Genomic DNA, 17808 nt, shown 5'->3' on the forward strand with positions numbered 1-17808 from the left:
TTATTAAAAAACAGCAGAAGTGGTATAGCACATTTCTACCACAAGGTGGCAGCATGGACTCACATAAATTGAAGCTACAGACGACAGTTTATTTCCAAGTTTTTATTCTTGGCTGAAAATAATTTCTACACTTTTTTTGTTTTTGTCCAATAGCATACCAAGTTAAGTTCAATAGATACAGTTTGTACAACAACCAATATTCATCAAAGCACACTTTTACATTGTGTACATTATGAACAACCTGTACATGGACAAAACGCTTACGCCATATTTTCAGTCTCCAAACTAAGACTCCGTCTTTCTGCCAAAACCAAACAATCAGAAGGAAATTATGGTGCCCCCCCCCCTCCCAAAAAGTTCCACTTAATAAATCTCAGCAACATTTCACCCCCTCCTGTTGAGTAACATGTTCCTTTGATGCAAAAAATCCCCCGAACATCAGGTCAGTAAAACTAGTATTACTTTGGCATCCAGAACAATTTTGTTCTGCACAGGGAAAAAAATGGATCTGGATGCAACTCACAGCTGCAGCAGAGCAGCTAAACCCAACTCCGGTTTAATATGACTGCACAAGTGTTCATTAACAGTCTGGCAGCCATTTGTGGAAGCAGGAAGTGTATCTACAGAGTGACATTTCTCTATGGAGTCGGGACAAGTGTGGCAGCCAGAATACTGAAACAAGAGATACAACATCCATACAAGTTTGCACTTCAAACCGAGCACCATGGCCAGCAGAGGTGATGCAAAACTCAACACACTGCATGCACTCTTATGGTAACACTGTTGCAACACCACCTCCTCTTTTTTTTTAGTTTTATGCCCTTCATTGAAACAAAGACGCTGCTGTCATGATATCAGGGATGAGCTGAATTTATTAATGTTTGCAACCCTCGTGTTTCTGAAGGCATCACTGCACTCCTTCATATTTTACCAAGCTACGGAGGCCCGCCAGCATTACAGCGCAGAAACATAACACTTCATCTTCAGTTTAAGATAAAAACTGATTTTCCAGTTTTACTCTAAACCCAGCATTTATTTTTGCTTTTTAAACCCATGCAGCAAATTTCTACTTTGATCAGTCCAGTGCGTGTTTTCTTTTTTTTTCATCACTTCCCACGCCTCTTTCAGCAGGTTTATTGGTTCAGTAAACAAATGTTGGGCAGGTATGGCGTCTTTAAAAAAAAAAAAAAGTACTATTAATAATACAGATGACTACACTAAATCACACAGCCATATCTGTGTTTATTGCATGAATTGGCATCCTTCCGTCTGCACCAGCAGAGGTCACTAAATAAAGTTTAAATCCATGGATTTCATATCAAACACATTTTCCAAGCTTTTCCAAACTTAAAAAAAATAAATCCTTCATTATCGGAATTAATAAAGCAACAGCAATTCAAAACATACTGACAATAAAAGTGTTCTTAGGCAAGTTAAAAATCAACCAATGATTTTTGATAGATATCTAAAAGAATTTTTTAATGCAGCTTAATATTGGTTCTTTATGTACAGCATGGTACTCTGAAAGTGCTGGGCTTTATAAAGTAGCCAATATATGTAAGAAATAATATATAATACTGTTTAGAGACAGGTCACAAGTCTTTGTGCCCCTTCATGTGGCACAGCGTCTTGCACATCTCAACAATCGGCACCTCCCGGCTTGCCGGCTCTAATACACGGCCAGAACAGAATGTAAGCAGCCACCTTTCAGAACAGATTCAAACATCTGCATCACTGCACTGCAGTTTGGCACAACTGTGGAGCAAAATCCACTGCAATCATCTGTGCTGATGCCCGTGGTCAGATCAGCCGGGAGTTGCGAAGGTACTGGATGAGGACCCTGTACACGAAGCTGTACTGGGACAAGGTCTGAACCATCAGCATCCTCTGATTGCGTAGCGCCAACAGGTGCTTGGGAACATCCAATGGCTGAAAGAGAAAATATTCATTTTTGATAATACAAAGATAATACACACAAACCCCCAAAAAAATCACTTAAAAAACAAAACAAACAAAAAAAACCCTTCATTAGGGTAAGAAAATTACCTCATTGTGCTCTAGACACGCTATCATGATCTCAGACAGGATGACAACTCCAGTCCGACCCACTCCTGCGCTGCAGTGCACCAGCACAGGCTGGTTGGAGTTCTTTGGGTCACTGATGCTATTCGTGTGTCTTCTCACAGACTGGATCTCCTCCAAGTAGGCTGGAGAAAGATGAGAACGCAAACTTTATATTTAACTACATTTCTGGAAACCTGAATGTAGCAGAGGTTATTAGGCTCAAAAGGTAAAGATCTGATTATAAACTGATACTGATCCACTCACTGAGGAAGCCTTTGAAGTCCTCGGGACAGCCGTGGTCAGGCCAGTCTGTATACTGCAGGTGCCAGACAGTCCTCTCTTGTTGCGTCAGGAGGTGTTTGATCTTTAGCCCAGTGGTGGCGTAGCAGCCGGACTCTGTGCGGAACCGCGTGGTGATCTTGAAGCGCCCGTACGTCACTGTGTTGTGCCGGGAGCCAAGTCGGGGCCAGTATCTAAAGCTCTTTTCTCGACCGCTCTCCTGAACGAAGGAGATGATGCGCATATGTCAGTGCACATAGAGACAGGGAGGGAAAAAAATATGAAGGGGTTTAAAATTAAATCAACGTACCTCTTCGGCAGTGACCATGGCAATGATGGAGACACCCTGTTCCCACACCATCTGCCAGAAATCCTGACATGTGTGCGTCATGGGACCCTGCGAGGCAATGTAATTCCACTCCTGCCCACCTACTGTCATCTAATGAGAAATAAGACATAAGGAGCATTCTCAGTCATTTCTTTTAAAAAGGGAGAGCCAGTGCAGCAGAAAATATTATTCATCTATGGAAGATGTTATGTTGTCATGCCTGAAATTCCAGAAAGAGGAAGTAAAGGTGACTAACACGCAGCCTTACCACAAACCATTAAGCACGACTAAAATTTAATAGTCGCAGAAATCTGAGGGAGTATTTGCACAATATTTCTAGTTATCTGGTTTGCAAATGTATGTACATACATCCCCAAAACAACTTACTCTAATGTGTGATGCATTGATGTAGCCCGTGTTGTTCTCTTTAGTGGGAACCAGCTCCACTCGGGTATCGTCATAAGGCAGGACGTCTTGGAAGCGGTTTCTGTCTCCGCTTTCTGGCAGCTGGGCGATCGTGTACTCCCCTTTTGGACGTTTTGGGATGCTCTCGTACTCCTTCAACACTTCACCCTTCTCCATGTGCTGCTCCAACACTTTGCACTGACAAATGCAAACGGAAAATATGTCACTGTCATGGACAATGCTGTCAAAGAAGATATTTTGCACGGAAGTGAAAATATATCAAATGCTTAAACTGAGAAAATGCATTATTTTAACAAACAGGTCACAACAATGACTGTAAAATCAATACTGGATGTCTAGTCTGTGGTTACACTCGGGTGGTGCTGCATAGGCTCAGGAACACATCCAGAAATTAGTGCCTGAACAGAGTTCACCGTGTCTCCCACAAATTCAAAGAAGTGATGTGTAATCATAATCCACAACCATCACTGTCTGTTCTGGGACAAAGCTCATTTTCACAGACTAATTGAAAATGCAAAGTCTGTTTTTCACATCATGTCCTCCAGACTAAGGAGGAAAGAGGCCATCATGCTTGTTATTAGCACTCAGTTCAAAAGTCTGCATCTCTGATGACAAGTAGCTGCATTAGTGCCTATAAAAATGGCATCTTGAATATTTCTAGAAAGCCAGCATAAATGCTGAAAGGCATATGCATACTGCATCTTTTACAGTAGCCTGGCTTCGTGGTAGAAGGAGCTGATCTAGCCTGCCTGTAGTCCAGATATTTCACCAACTAAAAACATCTGACATCACGGCATCAATGAAAAATATGACAGAGAAGACCTGTTCAGCAGCTAGAAGATAAAAGACAACATTCGTCTCCCAAAAGTCCAGCAGCTGGTCTCCTCAGTTCTTCAGACACTTACAGACTGTTTTTGAAGAAGAGGAGATGCTACACAGTAGTAAAAATGACCCTGTCCCTGCCTTTTTGACTCACATTGCTGCCATCAAATTCAAAACATTTTCTTTTTCTCATTTGATGTTTTTTATGTTCCATTGTGAATAAAATATGGGTTTATGGGATATGCAAATCATTCTGCATTTATTTAGTGTCCCAACTTTTTGGGTTTACTTTCACTATTAGCACAACAACCATAAAGATTAGCCATCCTTACAAGTTCAGTTGTGTTTCAAAGCTCTGAACAAAAACACATACCCTCCATAAAAAGTCCTCCAAGAGTCTAAACTAAGTGCATAAAGCTTAAACGCATCCCATTTACACAGAAAATCACTCACGAATTCAAACATTTTTAGATGCCATACCCTTTCATCATTCGAGGCTCGTTCAGGCTCATCCTTAATCTCGCTGTGGACTGGCTGCCTGGATATGGACAGGCCATTGAGGTGGGCAACTTTCAGAGGGCCCATCTTCTTCACCTCTGACTTGGCTCCTTTTTTCATGCCCTAGAAAGACGTTAAAGTGGTGACAGAGAAGGAGCGAGAATGACAGTGAACCCCAGAGAATAGACGGACAAGAGGCGGGGACAACGCAGCCTTGCTGGGCGTTTCTAGAGGAATGTCACCTATCTGGTTTACCAAGGTAGACCGACCGCATTCTTTTCAAATACGTTTGCGTCATTACTTGCTGGCCACTGAAACTTCTAATTCTTTCAGGATGTGCACTCATGTGATGTTGATGTGGGGCAGAGGCATCAGGTTACAGAGAAAGCAGTTTTTGTTTTCTGACATTAACAGTGCAGCAACCGGCCAAGACAGAAACAGACTTAGGCTTGTACTACTGGCAATCACACTGACGATTCAAGAAAGAAAATCTTGTATGTTTTTCCCTTATTGGTGATTATTGACAGGTGACTACGTCTTCACTGTCATTACAGTCTTACATTACAGTCTGCTGCAACTGCACGACTCCAAACCACTTTGCTTTCGAATGTATTCACCATAAATACATAGTGCGCTTAGCGACAGTAACAAGTCATTAGGTATACAGTAAAACCAGTTTTATGTGTAGGTAATTATTATAGGAACACCAACACAGGAAAAAAACCCCAAAAGACAACCCTCGTCTCAGACAAACCAAGCTAGTGCCACGTAAAAACTTGTTTTCTTGCTAGTAATTTGTACATCATTGTGAAATTATGACAATGTTGTTAAAAATGAAGCAATACACAACAAAATTAAATGTCTAAAATAAATAACAAATAAACCTAAAATAACTGCATATTGTAGAAAATGATATTACCATGTCTTTGTCGATCATTACGTGGGTCTAGGAGCTATTTAAATACCATGCAAGTATCAAAACACTTGATACACAGAAATGCACACAGCCCATATTCAGGAACTTTGCCTGTAAACATGCCATCAGGGCTTATATAAGGCTGTGTGTCACAGCTATACAATTATGGCTATCCGGACACACCTTCCAACCTCAGGCAGCAGCCTTGCAGCCTGCCATTATTATCTTCTTGCAAAAGATGCTTCTGCGAGCTCTAAAATGTCTGAGCTATGAGCAAATGCTCTGTTCTTTCTTGTAAGTGCGAACACAAGTATCTTTATGCGATTCTGCCATCTGAGGCACTGAAGACCCAGCAGATTACTTTGATTTTTTGAGGGCAATGTCACCACAACAACAGTGAAATACTTGTGGCTAACATTACATTAGCTCCGATTGTACTCCCACAGGCCAGAGCTATGTCGTAATTATAACCCTGGGGGATAATCAGAAATTGTGGAAACTTTAAAACCGATCTGAATCCAATAAACAAGGACTGGGTTGGGTCACTGGTTTTCATGTCGCCTTTCGTGCTTCAGAACAAGCCAAACTCAGCTGGCTTGTTTTCCCCTCGGCCCTTTAGATGTTTGTTTCTCTCCTGCTCTGTGCTCCTATTTGCTGTGTTTTAATGCAGTTGAGTTCCCAATAAAACTATGGGAAGAGTATAAAATGGGGACACAAACACAGCCCATTAGCTGGGATCTGTTTAATTTTTAAACCAGCCACCTCTTACAAGCTATTTCCCAAGCCGTTTCTCTGCATCAAATTTTTTTTTTTTTTTTATAACTCTCTTGTTTGCTGACAAAATCAACATTTGGGTTAGTTCCAAACAACTACTGTAATTAGGGCTCTGTTTAAAAAAAAAAGTTAGAATGTTTAATTCACGTCTTTTCTATCAATCAGGTCATATACATGTGCTGTACTCCCATTGGCCGCTCCTTTTGCTGAAAGATATGTGGCTTCAGCTTCAATACTTTTAAAGCTATAGGCACCAAAAGAGCTAATTTGGAGCGAGGTGGAGTGAGAAGAAAATTGGTCTGGAACAATGACCAAAAAAAGAAAAGCCCAGGAAGAGTGCTTTTCCAACTTTTTTATTAAAGCACTACCATGCTATGCTACTACTGTAAAGAAATACATTGATGTATTATAGTTAATGTAGGTCCATTCATCCATCCCTCTCACCAGCCACCTCCACCAGCTAATGTGAGGGAGTAGCGAGACGTTCCCAAGCCAGCTGAGAGATGTAATTTCTCCAGACTGATTCTCATTCCTGCCACTTTATGCTCGGCTCCATTGTGACCTGGAGGCCACCACCTGATGAAGTCAGTGGGACCATATCAGCTGCCAAATGCAGAGGTGAAATCCTGAGGCCATCAAAGTGGAAGCTTTCTGCCACTTGGCTAAACCTAGAAGTTCTGTATAAAAATTATAAACAGAATCCGTGACCAGGGCAGCCCTGGCGGAGTCCTACATGCATTGAGAACGAGTCTGACTTATTTGCTGGCTCCAAGCTCCTGCAACAGTTATAGGCTTGTAGTAACAGGGCAGTCAGTCCATACTCATGACGCATCCCCACAGGATACTACAAAAGTCTCCAAGTCCACAAAACACATGTGGACTGGTTGGGAGAACTCCCAGTTAAAAAAAAAATCAAAATCAAAAAAGAAACAGCATATTATTAAAATACTCTGAACAACGAGGGAAATTTGGAAACAAGACTCACCACGGGAGGTAAACCTTCTACTGCTTTCTTCCCAGGAGGAACATCAGACACAGGCCTCTTCTTGAAGTCTTTCTTGGGCCTCGGCTTCTCCTGACCACTCAAGTCTCCCTCTGAAACCGAAGGCATAATCCTGGGCTGCTGTAACTCTGATACTAGGTACAGTGGCTCATGTTCATGGATCAAGGTATGAACCTTATAGGTTAAGGTGCTGGTTATAGAGGGGTCAAGAGAGGAGCCTATGGGATATGCAGGAGGAGGCTCTGTCGGAGTCTGCTGCTGCTGAGGTGTCAGGGAAGAGAGAGATGTCAGACTGTGATGCTGTTGTGGCGGCTGCTCGGGAACGAATGCCTCCTGAGAAAGCGGTGTGTGACGTCCACTGTCATCCTCAAAGTCCTCTTCTTCTCCGCTACTGTGAACTAGCATGGTGGCGTCTGAAAGGGACTTTTTATGTCCGTACTGCACATCTTCCTTAATGTCTTCATTGTCTTCTGGATTTTTTTGTTCCAAAAACACATTCAGCTGGGATCCCTGAGAGCGCCCGCCATGCAGCACTGGAGGAGGTGTGGCCATTTCAGCTGCTGAAGAAGACGCCGTGCGCTCTTTGACCCTCATCCCCTCAAAACTTTGCGCCAACCCAGCAATCTCAATGGAGTTACGTTTCTGAGCATGGTACTGCTGCCTTTGTGGAGGTCCGCTGTAAAGAGGCTCTGAGACCTCTTGCAAAGAGTGTGCCACGGGCAGGCTGTCCTCCTGAAAGGTCTGGACTGAGTGGTGCACACGCCTTGTTATAATCAGGTCTGGATTGCTGCTGCTGACGTACAGGTGACGTGATAGATCAGGTGTGCTGTTAGCTGGTCTAGGATGAGCGTATGGGTAAGGTGGAGGCGATCGGTACACGTGTGTCTTCATGATGTTGGGGGCTGGATACTCTTGTGCCTGTTGTAACTGGACATTTGTGAGCTCTGGGACACTTACTGCCCCCACCACAGATCGCCTCTCTGTAGGGTAGGGGTATGGAGAAGGGCTGTGGAAGCTGGAGCCCAAATGCAAGGGATAGTGGTGGTGCTGAGCTGCCCCGCCATGCTCCCCCCTGATTTCTGGCTGGCTGTAAACTAGAGGGTCTGGCCTACTGTAGGCATAGGAGTTTCCAATATTTAGGTTCCTCATAGAGTGGCTTTGCCTGTGCTCTTGAGACAAAACCATTCCTCCCCCTGCACCTCGGCTCTTCTGACGCATCACTGTCTCATAATCGGGAGTGGCACGGTAGGAAGGTGGGATGAGAGCGCTGTGCCGGTGAGAGGGGACGTAGTCTGGTCTGGTTATGTCGCTTGTAATAGAGGGGTTGGAGGACATGGGTGAAGGCTGAAGGTAGTGCTGGGGATTGGTTAGGGAGCTGGTACTGTGGGCACTGTACACGCTGCCATTACGTAAACGTCCTCCACTACTGTATTCTAGAGGAGAGCAGTCCAGGCTGGTCTGAGAGTGGTAGTAGAAACCGTTCTGACTGTTCATGTACAGGTTGTCTATGAGCAAGTGAGAAAATCCCATTATAACTAGAGAACAGTTTAAGCATTTAGACTTAACTAAAACAAAAAAGACAAGAAGAAGAGTTTACCCTGTGATGACGTGTAAGGCTCTGTGAAATGGCCATTGTAGTGCATTTGTGGAGGGGGCATCATGTAGGTCTGCGGCTTTGGCTGGAAATCAAAAAAGAAAAAAGAAAGAAAGGGATTTAATCAGTGCTAATATGAGCCAAATGCTGCCAAGGAGCAAAGAATCAAACACTGCTTCTAAACAATGATTATTCATTATAACAATAGCCACTAGAAAGAGTGCAAAAATTTGTCAACTTTTCAATTAAAAACAAATGCAGAATTCTTTTTCTTAAGGAGGCGTTTCAAAATAAACTACTGTTTTACATGTTGTAAGCTGTATGCATTCCCCCCCCCCCCCCAATTAAATACATTTTCTTTGTTTGTTTTTTTAATAAAGCAAAGATGCAACTTTTTAAATCTGTGTGTTTTAAGTGAGTGTGGGCATTACCAGAGACACCCTAGTAGAGGATCTCCGTCTGACTGGGTTGACAACTGTGGGCTGGGGTTGTCTAGCAGAGGAAAAAACCCCAAAACAAAACGTGAGTCAGCAAAGATGAACTTACCCACTACTGCTGTTACAAAAAAGTGTTTTGCAATACTTGATGTTGTTCTTGGACACTGATATGGCACACCTGGAAAGGTGCAGACCAGGTTAAGTCCATAAAACATGTCATGCTATTCTTCTCCAGCACACCAGTGTACATGCTTGATGAGTCATGTTTTCATTTGCTTTTCATTTACCAATTGTTAAAGATAGTTTAGCAGAAGTTAGATTTTCTCTTAACAACACAACGCACTGCCCAAATAAAATGCAGTCTAACCTTGTTTTAGACTTGAAAATATGCAACACAGAAGTGAAAGAACGTGACTAAGCTCTTCGTCTCATGAAAGTATCTGACTCATTACTCAACACGTATAGAGTTCTGACACTCTTAACAGTCCCTTGATTCAACCCAACGCAGTTCAGTTACATTACTTTTAGATTCACAGATGCTGAAATTCATCTAAAAGTCAATAAAATGTGCATCCCTGTGTACTGGCTTTAAGTAGTAACTCAAGTCTAAAAATGTATTTCACGTGAATTAAGAATCACTGTGTGGTTCAAAACCCAAGGCCCGTTTCAAATATGCAGGAAGCGTATTTGTGGTGGCACTGTTGGGTAAGCAGCTGAAAGGAATGAATAATGGCACTTGTCTGGCAGGCATACTGTAGGCGTTGGCTGACTGTGTTCCTCACCCCTTATTAGAAGGCAGAGAGGGACGAGAGAGCATTGGAAAACGAGGAAAGGATAGAAAGAGAAGGGACTTCTGGGAGCCCTCAGAAGGCAGGGGGTCACACTCCTCTCTGAAGAGAGAGGAGGAAAGGAGTACAGACATGAGACTACACCAAAGATGACACCCATGCATGAGACAACGATGAACAAAGAGACAGGAGCTTGGGGTAGACGGGTGGAGAGAAAAAACACTCACAGGCTACTCATGTTAATCTTATAAAACTTGAGCCTGGCCAGACACATCCGGCACACATATTTGGAGGTTTCCATGTCTTCCTACACATGAGAAAGAAAAACAAAAATTAGATGGCTAAACATGTGATACGGACTAGTATTTGCTTACTTATGGACAAATAAAGGCAATCCTGGGAATGTCAGTGTGATTTTATGGCCACACACACACACACACACTATGCTAAGGTTAATGATGAAGGCCATCTCCAAATTATCAAAATCCAATAACAGATAGCAATGTCACTAGGGATGGAAAAGACACTGCAGTTACTCACGGTCTGATACTGAACACTCTCTTCTCTGTTGGCTAGCTCCAGGGCAAAGAAAGACCTGTTGTGACTCATGTTGTTAATATCATGCCACCTACACAGCCAATTAAAGCACAGTGGCACAGAGGAAGAAAGGAGGGGGGAAGAAAGGGAAAAAAAACAACACATGATGTCATGGTGGTCACAAAACCTCAGGGCGTTTTTACAGACATGGCTGCTTTAAAAACATGCATATGTGGGAGTCAATCAAAAGCCATCTAGAATTCATACTGGTACATAGCTAAATACTTTAATGTTCACATACTCACAAAACTGACAGATAACATTCCCAAACATCCTTATCAGCTATCACAGTCTACTTGACCCACTACCTCCTGAGCCATATTCAAGGCTGGAGAACATTAAGGAAACAACCTTAACCAAGAATAGCTTGTAAGTAAGCTGTGCCACAAAACTCAGTCTTCCAGATTGAGTTGTGTGGGCGTCAGACTCTCCCCCCCCCACCCATTCTTAGAAGTAAATCAGATTTCAGTTCTTTAGGTATAACTGCAATCATTTTCCCTAGGCTCACCTGTATAAAACAAGCGGACGCTCGCTTTTGTGCTTGACAAAGATGCCGTCAAGGCAGGAACCCAGGGTAACATCTGCACCTGTATTGTCCTGTTATGACCAAAGGAGAATTTTGTAAGCCAGTGTCATACTTGTTAAAGGATCCAGTGATGATCCAGTGGCTTTCACAGACCTACCTTGGCTTGAAAGGTTTCTTGGCCATAGCCCTCCATTTTCTCAACCTCCTGCATGTACAACATCTCTGCCTCTGGAACTGGCAAACCCCTGAAAAGATTTTTAAAAAATATCAAGAAAATGATAACAGTACTGTGACTCATATAAACATATTAATCGGAAGAGATGTGTATTAATCGAAACAGACTTTATATGTATTTGCTTGTGCATTTGCTCCACTTCTGTGTGACGGTGGGGTTGGAGCCAATCCCAGCTCTCATGAAGCATGAGGCCAGGCACACTCTGGACACACACGGAGACTGATGACCATTCACGCTTAAGTTAATCTAACCTGTACATCTTTGGACTGTGGGAGGAAGCCATTGTACCCACAGGTATAGGAAGAACATGCAAACATGCCACCCAGTGGATTCAAACTCAGGATCTTCTTGCCGTGTGGCGACAGTGCCCAACCTCTCACCTCCGTACCACTACTAAAAGGTCTTTTTCTCCTAACAACAGCTTTGTTGTTAGGAGAAACAACAAAGCTGTTGTTAGGAGTTGTCAGGTTTGTATCTCAGATAAATGCCATTTAGCCCCTTACTGTGCATCCTCAGTCAGATGTTTAGGGAACCCCAGTTTGTAAAATGGTCAAGGATCAACAGAAAGGCTTCGAGTGTAAAACAGTTTGTCATCCTCTGAAACTTTCATCACCTCATGTTTCCTAGGAGATACTAAAAAGTTAATGACATTATAAGTAGAAGTGACACAGCTTCATTAATAATTTGTTTACTTATTTTTTTTAATCTCATGAGGTAAAGATAGTCATTAAGATCTGATGAATGACAGTTTGTTAAATTAATTGTGTTTACAGTTGTTACAAATGTGTTATTTGCCTTAAACGTTTACATTATACATTCCACTCTGAATAGAGACGACCAAGAACCAAAAGCCACAATCTCCGAACAGACCAAATCAGAGCCAGTGTGTTTCCTCTGCTAGCCATTTGTGTGACCGGGTAGACTGATACTTTGAAATCTGGCTTACTTGAAGGACTGATAAAGAAGAGCCACTTTCTGAATGGCCTCTTCCAGCACTCGCTCATCCTGAATCCAGTCCTGCAAAGACAGAGTGACAGAAACATGTTCGATCCAATCCACACAAAAGAACATCTGAATTTAATGGAGAACAAGTGGAGAATGCTTACAATGGGGAACAGTTCAAACTTCTGAAGGAATTCCTGGGAATCATATCGATTAAAGTCTCCAAAGTCAGCTGTGGGCAAGAAGAAACAATAGAGCATAAAGTACAGACATTTGTAGCAAAGCAGACTCCAAGGCTCTCTTAATAAATCCTATGTCTATTTCTGCTTGCAGTACAATTCAAAATAGACAGTCAGGACTTGCAGAACGGTGTAATGCCTTCTGGAAAGCTGTAGTGTATGATGACATGATGGACTAAATTTAGAAGGGGAGATGTTCGTTTGTTAGCCCGCCAGCGTCTGATAACGTAGAGGTCCTAAACTGTTACAGCCTCAGGCTTCCTTCTGGCAACATTAACAGCTTTTCTTTTTCTTTTTTTTCCCCAGACATCAGCTGTGCTTAAAGGCTACAACTGTCCTCCATTCCCAATTCTGCTGCACGTTACACAAAACAGGAGCAACACAGCTTTACTCGCGGCACACTGCACAAGTTTTCATTGCAAACAAAGCACTGACTAAATATGAAGGGCAACTGCAAGAAGATTCAGTGTGCTTTTCTAAACATTGAATGTTAGTCAGGCATTTGAATATGGCTGCAGCAGTAAGTGATCTCAGCAGCACAGCTATGCTGTAACACCCAGGCAAGTAAGCTGCAGCGCCTGATATAACTTTGCCAGCACTGTCTGAGATTCTTCCAGCTGAGCGAACGTTACAGGAGCTCAAACTCAAGCAAAGAGTGTTCAAATTCACTCACTGTTGATCAGTTTCATAGATCTGTTTAGGATGTAGAGTTCTTCTTCAGTGCTGATATATATATATATATATTACAAAAATTGTAAAAATGTTCTTATAATCTATCCGTTAAACAGCTGAACAGAGGTTTCTGACAAACTACTGTGAGGAGCAAACCTCTAAAACAAGATGTTGAGATTTAAAAAAAAAAAAAAAGTACCATTAATCCCAACAATCTGTATGCAACTTGATTTCAATTTTTTTTAGCTGTGCTTTAGGAAGAAAACTAGACTTCTTTTCAGAAATAATTGATGAAAACTCATTTCCAGTACAACTCCTGCAATCTCTTTGCCTGAGACTTGAGACCCCTTTATATTCACAGCGCTCGTTGTGTTTCTCGCAAAAATAACGTCGCAACAGCTTAAGACGGCCCATTTATACCAAAGCTGAAGGTGCAAGTACTCACTGCAGTATTCTCCTGAACAATAGGTGACAAAATCTCTGCATCAGCACTGGTACAAGAGGAGCAGTCCTAGAATGGTTCATGTTTAATCTGTCCTCTTGCTTTTTTTTTTCCTGGTACAGGAGGAGCAGTCCTGTACCAGTGCTGATGCTGTAACTTCTATGCTTCTGTAATGACACATCCATCATTAAACTGGTAGTGAAAACTGACATGAACACATACTCATGTCTTCTTCCTGGCTGCAGTATCAGCAGCACTGTACCAGGTCAAAAACAAAAAATGCAATGTGCACAACTGAAACAACACAGAGCAGCTTGCACCAGAAGATGTGACACCACACTGAACACGTTGTGCCATCTGTGAGGGCAAGAAGAAACACAGGACTTACCAAACTACAATACATCCACAATACCTTGCACTGCCAGGCTGGCCAAACGTATAGCTTGTTCGAGTGAGCACGATATCCTGCCCTCTAAAACATCTTTCTTCAGTTGCAGGTAATACTGATATCTGTAGAGAGAGGAAGTAACTGTTAGGAGCAGAAGACTGGCAAGCAAAACAAGAACTATCTTCATGTTTCAGATATAACATCATTAATTACAAAACATCTAGCATACAGCACCAGATAAATTAACACTCAATTTTTAATGGCCAAAAAATAAATAAAACAAAAAAACTGTACAATCAAGTAAGAGTGTTTTAACTACTGTAGCTGATAGTCAGTACAACTTTTTAATACTTGATGTGGCGGCACTAAATTGTGTCTAAAATTCTCTAAGGTCTTTCTTGCTGGTAGTCTTGAGCGACAAACAGTAAAAGAGAAAAAAGGGCAGTGGCTTTGTAAAGACACTTCCTGCCACTGATCACCTTGTGATCTCCTGTTGCAGTTGGGTGACACTGGGTATGTAAAACACGACTCCAAAGTAAACGGTGGGCTCCAGCCCATACTTGTCCAGCTGCTTCTTCAGTGGCTTCTCCAAGTCAATCCATCTCTGCTGGTTCTGCTTGTTGAAGTACCACAGGCTAAAGTATGTTATCTAACAAGCAAAAAAAAAGAAAAGAAAAAAAAAGCAAGAGGACAGATTAAACAGTAACCATTCTAGTGTAAACTGTAATCCAGGCAGGCACATTTAGACTTATATTACATATTAAAGACTAGACCAATAGGTTACCGCTTAAGAGCTCAGTGCCAATGTAAATCTGCACGTCTTCTCCTGTTTATAAATATAACACAGACCTTAAAATCCAAAGTTGCAATGTCTGAAATTCTGGCCATGTTGGCGTGATATCCACAAATGTTTAGAAACCGTATTTATGAACACATTTCCATTTGACACTTTCACAGTGTATATGTGGGTCACGGCATAGAACAACGAATGAAGGCAAATGCTTAATGGCAGTACTACTTTATGATGGGGAAATAAATCCAGTAAAACGTGAGTACAATTTGTTCTATTACAATTTGAAGACTGGCTAAAAGTCATTTAGGAAAACTACTCAATGGAAAGATTGCCATTTTTGTTATAAGCACAGCAAGATAAATTTGCAAAATAATGAAACGCTTATACCATCCCACGTAGGCCAGATTTCGATTAACTAGAAAGGCTAAATTATACAATTACCAATATGAAAACAGAGGAGCTTAAAAACTTATTTATATAGAAATAAGACTAGAGACACGAGGTCTTTCTGTTTTAATTTAACGTCATCAGTGAAATGAAATTTTCTCAAAAAATAGGAACATTAATACGAATTGTCTGGTTCTTTTTATGTAGCTGTTATGTATCATCTAAAATAAATCTAAAATCGAAGACTTCTCTAGATTGTGCTGCCCTCTCTATCCAAATAGCCCACAATGAACACTGGTAAGAGAGCAGCTGAAAAAAACAACTAGAAATGTGTTTACTGGCATTTTACACTGGACAATAGCTGCTGTCTATGAGTAAGCACTGTGTAAACATTACAAAAATGTGTTTTTATAGCAATACTAAAAAGTTATATTCAAAATACAGGACCTAATAACCCGGATACATCCAAGGTTGAAATGCAACAGTGAATTGTGCTTTTTTGTGGTTTAACAGACTGACTAGTTCACCACATGATTCGCCTAGTAACTCTACTAACATTAAAAAAGCAAACAATGTGACATAAAGTAAATGAAGGTGGAGGCCTTGCATTAGCATCACTAACCAAACATGCTAAATAAATGCCAGACTTGGACATGAACCTCAGTACATTATCTTTCATGTTTCTCAACGTGAGTTACATATATGTGTATGTAAAGCATTTAACTGGGAAATGATTGAGTCATTACATCTTGGGTAATATTATGGGAAATGACATTATATGAGTAGACAATGACAAACTGGTTATCATAGTTTCTGTTGTTCTGCTTACTAGTTTCAAGTAAGAATGTGACCAGCAGACAATGGTCACAAAAATACTTTGTTGCTGAGATGGCAGGTCTTAAAGAGTCCATATAAGAGAGAACAATCGGCACTTGTATTGCGTGAAAAACACCTACATACCTCTCTTAACTCGAGTCTCTGGGCTACTGCCTCCAAACATTCCTGTCCAGTGCTCTCCACTGAGAGTGTAAACTCAACAAACTCTCCATTGAGAAGCTGAATCCGTGTGACAAGACAGCTCTTGCTTGAAACAGTATACCTTCGAGTCCTTTTGAGTTTTAAGCCAAACGGCAAGGGCATGTTTCAGGCGTCTTAAACAGTGGAGAGGGGGTCTCCACTCAGGCCAGAGGAAGTATTCTCCTTGATGTCCAGAAAGTTGTGATAATGTAACAAGTCAGGGGGGTCATCATTAGCACACAGGTCTGAAAAGTCAGACGGAAAAATCAATCAGATGAGCATCCAAAACCCACAACCAAAACTAGCTTTAAGAGCGTGGCCTTACTCATCACTAAAGAATATGTTACGATACTTACCCTTAAGACTAGACTAACACGGGGAGTACCGTAAAGTAATCCCCTTAATGCTTCATTTTGACAGCAATTGGGTCTCAGTAACGTTACAATTCCTCCACCTCTTGAGTTGTTTAACAATCTGGGCACAGCAGAAAGGGCAAATCCTACGGATGTCCCCTCTGACCTGTGCACTTACTGCTAACTATAATGGTCATTTTACTACGCCTATGGCTACAGTATTCACTTTCCGGCGAATAGTCTGATCCAAACACCAACAAGTGCGACCGATTCTATAAGAAGCAAGCACTTCAAAATCATAAACCATGCATCCATTATATTTCAAATTATTGATAGTTACAATTGGACTTTCTTTACTGCTACAATTAAAACGCTTGGTCTACATATTTGGTATTTTTGGTACTATCTAGCTGCTTTTAAGTCACTTTAAGAAAATCCATTACATTCACTACAACTGGCTTGGAATTAGCGTTTACGCTAGCCCGCTAACTTCCAGCAAATAGACGACACCCTTGGGAAGCTGACGTCGCCCCCGGTAAATATTTTTTTGGGGAAAAAAAACATCAACGTTACCGTTAGCCACCAGATGCAACTTGGTAGTCCAACTATTGGTCAGTCCTTAGGGATTCCACCACCAAAGTCAATGGATTGCTGCTTACTGGATAACTATTAGATTAACAGGCAGTTTGTTTGTCTGTAGTTTGTTCTGGATCCAAACTAACAGAGCCCCCATGCCTTTTGGTCCAAGTGTTCACTCCAAGTTCCAAGCGTGTTTCGCTTCCTGGGATTAGAAGAGCAACAAGTGTTTCGGTCTTCATCCGCGGCGCTATTGCTTTGGCGTTTGTTTGATCAGCCTTCAATTCATTCCTGGACTACATTGAAATCAACACCAACTCAACTAAACATTTATACAAGTTAGCTGGTTAGGTGTATTTTCATAAGCAAACTGTTTAAAATCTATTGTAGTTCCTCTGGAGCGGAAGGATACATGCAGGTTTTCAGAGCGATGACATCAGACAGCTGGAATGCCGAGCAGTGAAAATGCCAGAAATGGGACAGCTGTCAGGCACTGCTGGCGAGGACCTGTCTGTTTACTTTTTACATCGACCCATAGCTTAGTCGACAGCTGTAATGGCAAACACACGATATTGCTCAATAAATAGTTTCAAGATTCAAGCATAACGAAATCCCTGACACAGTGCACAAAAATTAAATAACAGATACATATAAAACGTTTACTGACAGAATAATACACACACACACATAATATATATATGTATATATATAT

At 41.6% G+C, this 17808-nt stretch overlaps 1 protein-coding gene across 2 annotated transcripts; it reads right to left on the bottom strand.

Annotated features, from left to right (window-relative positions):
• Nucleotides 1-87: 87 nt before the first annotated feature.
• On the bottom strand, nucleotides 88-17300 carry ptpn21 (protein tyrosine phosphatase non-receptor type 21). Of its 2 annotated transcripts, XM_006798449.3 has the most exons (20): nucleotides 17094-17300; nucleotides 16111-16412; nucleotides 14450-14619; nucleotides 13995-14092; nucleotides 12394-12461; nucleotides 12234-12304; nucleotides 11210-11297; nucleotides 11035-11123; nucleotides 10470-10557; nucleotides 10157-10236; nucleotides 9924-10031; nucleotides 9136-9196; nucleotides 8708-8789; nucleotides 7093-8615; nucleotides 4400-4540; nucleotides 3059-3274; nucleotides 2654-2782; nucleotides 2329-2563; nucleotides 2047-2207; nucleotides 88-1929 (listed from the first exon to the last, which is right to left on the bottom strand). In XM_006798449.3, the coding sequence occupies exons 2-20, from the start codon at nucleotides 16288-16290 to the stop codon at nucleotides 1801-1803; spliced, it is 3717 nt and encodes a 1238-aa protein (XP_006798512.1). In that variant the 5' UTR covers nucleotides 16291-16412; nucleotides 17094-17300; the 3' UTR covers nucleotides 88-1800. The 2 variants fall into 2 exon arrangements, with proteins under 2 accessions (XP_006798512.1, XP_006798513.1); XM_006798450.3 differs by lacking the exon at nucleotides 9924-10031.
• Between the last annotated feature and the right edge of the window lie 508 nt (nucleotides 17301-17808).

The sequence above is a fragment of the Neolamprologus brichardi genome, chromosome 19 (assembly GCF_056152115.1).
Source record: "Neolamprologus brichardi isolate AB-2024 chromosome 19, ASM5615211v1, whole genome shotgun sequence".
Classification (NCBI taxonomy): Eukaryota; Metazoa; Chordata; class Actinopteri; order Cichliformes; family Cichlidae; genus Neolamprologus; species Neolamprologus brichardi.

Coding starts and splice junctions, on each gene's coding strand:
- ptpn21 (XM_006798449.3), bottom strand. CDS start 16,290: ATGCCCTTGCCGTTTGGCTTAAAACTCAAAAGGACTCGAAGGTATACT. Junction 14,093..14,449: donor CTGCAACAGGAGATCACAAG/GTGATCAGTGGC, acceptor CTCTCTCTACAG/ATATCAGTATTACCTGCAAC. Junction 2,564..2,653: donor CCATGGTCACTGCCGAAGAG/GTACGTTGATTT, acceptor TCCTTCGTTCAG/GAGAGCGGTCGAGAAAAGAG.